At 60.1% G+C, this 7,794-nt stretch overlaps 1 protein-coding gene across 1 annotated transcript; it reads left to right on the forward strand.

Annotated features, from left to right (window-relative positions):
- The first annotated feature begins 6 nt into the window (after positions 1-6).
- ADRA2B (adrenoceptor alpha 2B) lies at positions 7-2,345 on the forward strand. The gene is made up of 2 exons (XM_085318827.1): positions 7-49; positions 80-2,345. Exon 2 carries the CDS (start codon positions 352-354, stop codon positions 1,576-1,578), a length of 1,227 nt encoding a protein of 408 aa, XP_085174953.1. The 5' UTR covers positions 7-49; positions 80-351; the 3' UTR covers positions 1,579-2,345.
- Positions 2,346-7,794: the final 5,449 nt, after the last annotated feature.

The raw sequence follows: 7,794 nt of genomic DNA on the forward strand, positions 1-7,794 counted from the left end.
GGGACACTGGGCAGGGTGCAGGCAGCACTGGGGAGACCAGGCAGCGCAGGCAGCTCTAGGGACACTGGGCAGGGTGCAGGCAGCTCTAGGGACACCGGGCAGGGACACAGATAGTTCCAGGGACACCAGGCAGGGGCACAGGCAGTGCAGGTAGCTCTAGGGACACCAGGCAGGAGCACGGGCAGCCCCAGGAGGCCCCAGACAAGGCAGGCAGCCGGGCCGGCAGCATGGCAAGCGGGGCTATGGCTGYCTGGCACCCTCCAGCCCTGTTCTCCTGCCCTGCAGCCCGTGTCCCGGGGGGCTGCTGAGTGCCAGTGRCTGGACCGTGCCGGTCAGGGCAGCGCCAGGGCCATGGCTGGCCCTGGGGGCTACTCGGTGCAAGCCACCGCAGCCATCGCTGCCGCCATCACCTTCCTGGTGCTCTTTACCATCTTGGGCAATGTGCTGGTGATCATCGCCGTGCTGACCAGCCGCTCACTGCGAGCCCCGCAGAACCTCTTTCTTGTGTCTTTGGCGGCTGCGGACATCTTGGTGGCCACCCTCATCATCCCTTTCTCCCTCGCCAACGAGCTCATGGGTTACTGGTACTTCCAGAAGACGTGGTGCGAGATCTACCTGGCCTTGGACGTGCTCTTCTGCACCTCGTCCATCGTGCACCTCTGCGCCATCAGCCTCGACCGCTACTGGTCCGTGAGCCGYGCCATCGAGTACAACGCCAAGCGCACGCCGCGCCGCATCAAGTGCAGCATCTTCATYGTGTGGATGATCGCGGCCGTCATTTCCCTCCCGCCCCTCGTCTACAAGGGTGAGAAGAAGGATGCGCCCAGCGGGCGGCCRCAGTGCAAGCTCAACGAGGAGGCTTGGTACATCCTCTCCTCCAGCATTGGCTCCTTCTTTGCACCATGTCTCATCATGATCCTCGTGTACTTGCGCATCTACCTGATCGCCAAGCGYCGCCACCGCCACGGCTCCCACCAGAGCAAGCCCAAAGTGGCCAAGCCCCCAACGCCATCAACCCAAACCACGGCTTCCGATGGCGCCACCAAACTACCCGGACACCCAGGAGAGGGAGAGCACCCGGGGAACCTTCCCGTGCCAGCAGATCAGACCTCCCTGCTGAGCTCCAAGGAGCCACGGGCAGCCCCCAGCCCTGGCCAGCCCCCACCAGGGGAGCCCAGCATGGAGCAGCCCAACGGGCACTCAATGGGCACCRGGCGCCCCATGGACACGCTGGCCATAGGCACGGGGCGGGTGGTGCTGGTGCAGCAGGCGCCGACGCTGAGTGCCAGCCCTTGGAGGAAGAAGGCGCAGCTCAACCGGGAGAAGCGCTTCACCTTTGTGTTGGCCGTGGTCATCGGTGTCTTCGTGCTCTGCTGGTTCCCCTTCTTCTTCCTCTACAGCCTGGGCGCCGTCTGCCCCGAACGCTGCAAGGTCCCTGACAGCGTCTTCCAGTTCTTCTTCTGGATCGGCTATTGCAACAGTTCCCTCAACCCTGTCATCTACACCATCTTCAACCAGGACTTCCGCAAGGCTTTCCGCCGCATCCTTTGCCGCCGCTGGGCCCAGACGGCCTGGTGAGGGGCTCTGGCGTGGGGGGCTTGGTGATGCGCTGGCCGACCCCTTCCTCCCTGTTGGCTCCRTCCTCCCACCTCTTTTGAGGGTCCCGAAACCCCGCAGCCCCAGCTGCTTCCCCTCTCCGGCCGTTGGCTACGGGTCCTTTTTCTGACCCCACGGCCAATGGCCTTCAGGGAGGACTTTCCCATCCTCGGGCCCTGTCTTTTCTCTCCCCGTCTTCATCTCTCCTTCTCCCTACTTTCTCCATCCCCCCCTTTTTTTTTTCCTCTGGTGTCCTGTTCATCGTTCCCGGTGGAGAGCAGAGCCCAGGAGCCCGCAGCTCCCCTCCCACGCAGGCTCCCGAAGCCGCCCGCCCCGTGGGACTCCGCTTTCCCGGCTCGTCTCCAGGGCCAGCTGCTCCTCATCTCTCTCTCTCTCTCTCTCTCTCTCTTTTTTTTTTTTTCTCCCTCCTCCCTCTTTTCCTCCCCGGGATGCAATTTTGGCTGCAGAAACCCCGGAGCTTGCGGCGGGGGGGGCATGAGCCGGCGCGTTAGGACGGGTTGAGCTGGTCCTTCTCCCTCTTCTCCACCTCTGTCCTGCAAGAGATGTCCCCAAACCCTGGGGAAACCTGCTTTTTTTCTTTCTTTTCTTTCTTTTTTGCCTTTTTTCCCTCCTCTTTCTTTCCAGAGGCTGGGAGTGTCCCCAGGCGTGAGCTCGGCAGGTGCCGCAGCCCCCCACCCCGGCTGGCCGCAGGCTTTTTAACAATAAAAGATATTTTGTAATAAGAAAAACTTCACTTTCTTGCTGCTTTTGACCGGGTCGAGTGGGACTCTTGGAGACCGGAAGATGCTTTCCGGGACGGGCGACGTGGGAGATCTCTTCGCCCCTACCCGGCCGCGGAGGGGGAACGTCTGAGACCTCCCCGGCGCTGATTTATTTCCCGAGACCTGCAGCCGCTTTTTTGGCTGCGCTTGACCGATGGCTCCGGGTCGCCGTCCTGGGAAGCGCAACGGCCGGGAGGAATGTTTGCGACGAGAGCGGGAACAAAATGTTTCCGAGGGTTGGGATCGGTTATTTATGGCAGTGCACGAAAAAATAATGCCCCCCCCGCCCAACCCCAGCCTCCTCCCCAAACCACCACCCCCAGGAATAAATCAAATCTCCGCTTCCTGCAGGCGCTGATGCCGCAGCCCCGAGGATGTTCAACCGGACAAGGGTTGAACGTGGAGAGGGATGGGGAGGGGGGATGATGGGGGACGTCCCCCCCCCCCGCCACTGCCCCCATCCAGCAGAGCGGGGTGGATTCTCTAGGGTCTAATAGAAGGGTTGTGCGTCGAGCTGCACCCCCCGTGTGCATGCGTGCGTCCCCCTTTTTGGGTTGTCCAAGCCTGGCCGARTCGCAGGGCAGTGTATCGCGACCCACGGCGGTGCCCTGTGACCCCCCCCCCCCCGCTACAGGTGTAGCCATGGCTCACGGCGGTGTCTCGCGACCCCATTTCGGCACATGGCGACCCACAGCGGTGTAGGGTGGCTCCCGGTCGTGTCGTGGCTCGCGAGGTAGCGTTGTGACTCGCAGCGGCGTATCGCGCCCCACACCAGGGTTTCGTGACCCACGTGACTGCGTCGTGGCTCAGTGGCGGTGCGTTGTGACCCACGACTGGTGTATTGTGCGTTAACGATGGTGTCTCGTGACCCATGTCGGTGTATGGTGGCTCACTGTGGTGTGTTGTGCCCCACACCAGTGCGTGGTGACCCACAYTGGTGCATCGTGACCCACACTGGTGTGACTTGTGATGGTGTACCATGACCCACACCAGTGCGTTGAGACCCACACTGGTGCATCATGCCCCACACCAGTGCATCATGCCCCACACAAGCCGTATGGTGACCCACACCAGTGCATCGTGACTCATGATGGTGTAGCATGACCCACACTAGTGCACTGTGACCCACGCTGGTGCATTGTGCCCCACAGCAGTGTGTGGTGACCCATGCTGGTGCATTGTGCCCAATGCCAATGCATAGTGCCCCACACCAGGGTATCGTGACCCACACTGGTGCACTGTGACCCATGATGGTGCACCGCAACCAACACCAATGTATCGTGACCCACACCAGTGTATGGTGACCCGTCTGCTACATGGTGACCCATGCTGGTCTACAGTGACCCACATCAGTGCCTTGCTGCCCACATTGGTGCCCTGGGACCCACACTTYTCCAAGCCAGCCCTAGCTAAGACCCTCCCCCCTCCCCCGCCCTGCCTGGCCAACCATCCTTGCATCACCACGGGCTTTAGATCACATGGGGAGACTTCTCAGGCCGTTCCCACCCGGTATGAGGACCCCAGTGCACAGGGGACAAGCCGAGCACTTGGGGACGCCGGATGTCCGAGCAGGAAAGCCAGCACCACGGGGCCAGGGCCGGGGAGAGCTCATCCTAGCCGCGGTGGAGCCGGGCCGCCGCCTCTCCACCTCCCTGTCCCGCCGGGGACCTGGCTTCTGGCCGGCCCCGAGTTGCCTGAACTTCTGGGCAGCCTTTTCCCAGCCTCGTCCTGCCCCTCGGAGCCGGCGGCCGTTGGCGCGTGGGGCCGGCCTGCCTGGGATGCCGCTGGGGGCGAGCGCCGGCGGGGCGTGCGATCCGAGCCGGCGCCGCTCAGCAGCGCCGGTGCCAGCGCCTGCTGGCTGGAGACCAGGAGAACCCGGCTGGGTCCTGCCGGCAGCTGGTGGCTCTCGCGCCTCCCGCCTGGGCACCGTCCTGTGGGGCTGGGCACGGTCCTGTGGGGCTGGGCATGCTTCTGCAGGGCTGAACACAGTGCTACAGAGCTGAGAGTGGTCCTATGGGGCTGTGTATGATCCCATGGGGCGGATCATGGCCCTATGGAGCTGGGCATGGTCCTATGGGGCTGGGCACTGTCCCATGGGGCTGGGCATGGTCCTGTGGGGCTGAGCGTGGTGCTGTGGAGCTGAGTATGGTCTTATGGGGCTGGGCATAGTCCTGGGGGACTGGACATGGTCCTGTGGGGCTGAGTGCAGTACTGTGGGGCTGAGTGTGGTTCTATGGGGCTGAGTGTGGTCCTGCGGGACTGTGTATGATCCTGTGGGGCTGAGCATGGTTCTATGGGGCTGGGCACTGTCCCGTGGAGCTGGGTATGGTCCTATGGGGCTGAGCATAGTCCTATGGGGCTTAGCATGGTCCCGTGGGGCTGGGCATAGTCCTAGGAGACTGGATACAGTCCTGTGGGGCTGAGCGTAGTCCTGTGGGGTTCAGCATAATCCTATAGGGCTGAATATAATCCTGTGGGACTGCACACCATCCCGTGGAGCTAGGCATGGTCCTGTGGGGCTGAGTGTGGTCCTGTGGGGTCTGAGCATGGACCCATGGGGCTGAGCGTAGTTCTGTGGGGCTGGGCATGATCTCGTGGGGCTGAGCATAGTCCTGGGGGACTGGGCATGGTCCTGTGGGGCTGAGCCTGGTCCTGTGGAGCTGGGAATAGTCCCGTGGGGCTGAGCATGGACCTATGGGGCTAGGCATAGTTCTGGGGGACTGGACATGGACCCGTGGGGCTGAGCATTGTCCTGTGGGGCTGTGTATGATCTCATGGGGCTGAGTGTGCTGGTATGGGGCTGGACATGATCCTGCAGGACTGGACATGGTCCTGTGGGGCTGAGCATGGTCCCATGGGGCTGAGTGTGGTCCTGTGGGACTGAGCATGGTCCTGTGGGGCTGTGCGCGATCCTATGGGGCTGAACATGGTCCTATAGGGCTGAGTGCAGTCATATGGGGCTGAGCATGGTCCCATGGGGCTGGGCATGATCCTGTGGGGCTGAGCACAGTCCTGTGGGGCTGAGCATGGTCCTGTGCATCCCTGTGCTCCGAGTCCCCCCCTTATATCCATATCCAGCTTAGCCGGGCTTGCTAGGGAAAAAAAAATATATATCCTGCCCAAATTCGCCTTTCCCCCCTCAAAATTAAAGCTAATAAAGCATTTCCCAGCTCTGGGGTGGCCCCTCAGCACCCCGGTGCTCAGCTGTTAGCCCCAGCTGCCAGCCCCATGGTGTTATTAGCACCAAAAACCTACGTGCTATTACCATTCCTGGGCATTAATGTGCATTTTTGCTCCGCGGAGCCGGGCGCCGGTGGGGATTTTGGCAGCCGCCCGTCCCCGAGTCGCCCTCTTTCCTCCCTGTCCTGCCGTTTGCCGCCTGGTTAATGATTGCCGACGGCCACGCCGGCTCCCGTTAGAGAAAAAAAAATGGGAATTTTTGGCAAAGGAAAAAAAAAAAAAAAAAAAAAAGCCAAAGTGGCCGAAGCTCTGGCCCGATTTGGCTTGTGCCGAAGCCCGGCGGGCTGCTGACGCCCCCCTCCCTCCCCACCGCCGCGTTCCCACTGCTCCCTCCTAATAAATTCCCATTGGGAAGTGCTGGGAGACAGAGAGGTTAATTGGGCGGAAATGCTAATTGCTTGTTTTCCAGCCCTCTCCCGAGCAACGCCGGTCGGTCCGGCTCCGTCCGGGAGGTTTTGCTCCTTGCTGGGGTTTGGCCTCGGCTTCGTACGGGGCCAGAACTGGTACCAGTAAGCGTGTGCTCCCTCCAACTGGGCTGGGAAATGGCCAGCAAGGTGGCTGCAGGCGTTCAGCTTGGATGATGCTCGTGGTGGTGGTGGTGGTGGAGCGGGGGGGGGGACATGCGACAAGTTCCTGCCAGGTCTCAGCCTGCTCCTCGGCAGCCGGTGTTTTCGCGTTGCTTCTTTTAACGCAGTTTCCCGAAAAGAAAGGGGCGGCCGGCTCGGACCGTGGGTTGCTGCAGAGATTTGAGAGGAGGGGGGGTGAGGTTGGTTTTTTAGCTGTTCCCCCCACCACCACCACCTCCCAGGAGGAAACGCCGCTTCGCAGCTGGCTCCCACTGCGTGTCCTGGCTCCAGGCGGCAGGTTCCCGGGCTAAATCACAGCTYCTCAATCACCCTCCCTGCCCGGGGTGGCAAAAAAACCTGCAGATAATTAACATAGAAAATGATTTAAGATATCTAGGTGCCTTCTCCTTCCTCAACTTTCTTCCCTCCCTGGCAGCGATAAAGTTTGGACCACTTTCGCACTCCAGCGCGGCAAGCGCATCTTCGCTTCTTCACGAGGGAAAAACGTTGGTTTCCAGCTGAACATTTAAAAATAAGGCTCTGGGAACGGCTCCTTGGGCCTTCAGGGCTTGTGAAAGCTCTTTATTTGTATTTCGATTTAATGGCAACGTAATAAAAGCCGGGGAAGGGAAGATACAGTAACCATAGACACCATCGCAGCAATTCGCTGCTGCTGCGCGATTTGGGGAGATTAAAAGCCAGAACAGGCACTTTGTACGGAAAGTATTAAAAAAGAAAAAAAAAAGGCTGAAAATCTGAAATCTTCTTGTTTCGGTGATGAGTCGGAAGGAGACGATCTCTGGGACTGGGCGGCGGTGGCGGGAGCCGAAGCGTGAAGCACCTGCACCACGGGAACGGGGTGAATTTTGCCATTATCGGTGTTTCTGTAGGTGCCAGAAGTCCCACAACTGGGCTGGAAAAACTGAGGGAAAAAAAAGGAGGAAAGTCCTAGATCCCTGATGAAGGCACAAGCTCCCCCGAAGTTTATCAAGGCACCGCGTCTCCCAAACCCCCCTGCTTTCTCCCTTCTCTTTTCCCTATGAAGTAAATAAGTCAAACTGCCACTTTTTTAAATATATATATATATATATATATATATAATTTTTCCTATGAGACTACTATTAAAGGATAAAAAGCTCTCAGCGGCACTTAAAGGCAAATTTTCACTGCCAGCCCACAGGGTGTTTAAAACATCATCGTCATGAGTCAGGGGAAAAGTGCTGCCTTTTGGGGGCATTTTTGGTGCCATTTGGGTGACAAGTGTCCCCACTTTTCCCAGAGTTTCCAAGACTTTAGTGGGTGTGAGACAGGAGTGATGGGGACTGTGATGAGGACAGGGCCTGGGGGGTAATGGGGACACGTGATGGGGATGGGGCCACCATCCCTGGGGGTGATGGGGACCCATGATGGGGGACAGGAGCCTTGAGGGGGTGACGGGGACTTGCGATGGGGATGGGGCCACCATCCCTGGGGGTGGTGGGGACCCATGATGGGGGACAGGAGCCTTGAGGGGGTGACGGGGACTTGCGATGGGGATGGGGCCACCATCCCTGGGGGTGATGGGGACCCATGATGGGGGACAGGAGCCTCAAGGGGGTGACGGGGACCTG

The sequence above is a fragment of the Rhea americana genome, unplaced genomic scaffold, assembly GCF_003343005.1.
Source record: "Rhea americana isolate MKP2758 unplaced genomic scaffold, rheAme1 scaffold_554, whole genome shotgun sequence".
Taxonomy (NCBI): domain Eukaryota; kingdom Metazoa; phylum Chordata; class Aves; order Rheiformes; family Rheidae; genus Rhea; species Rhea americana.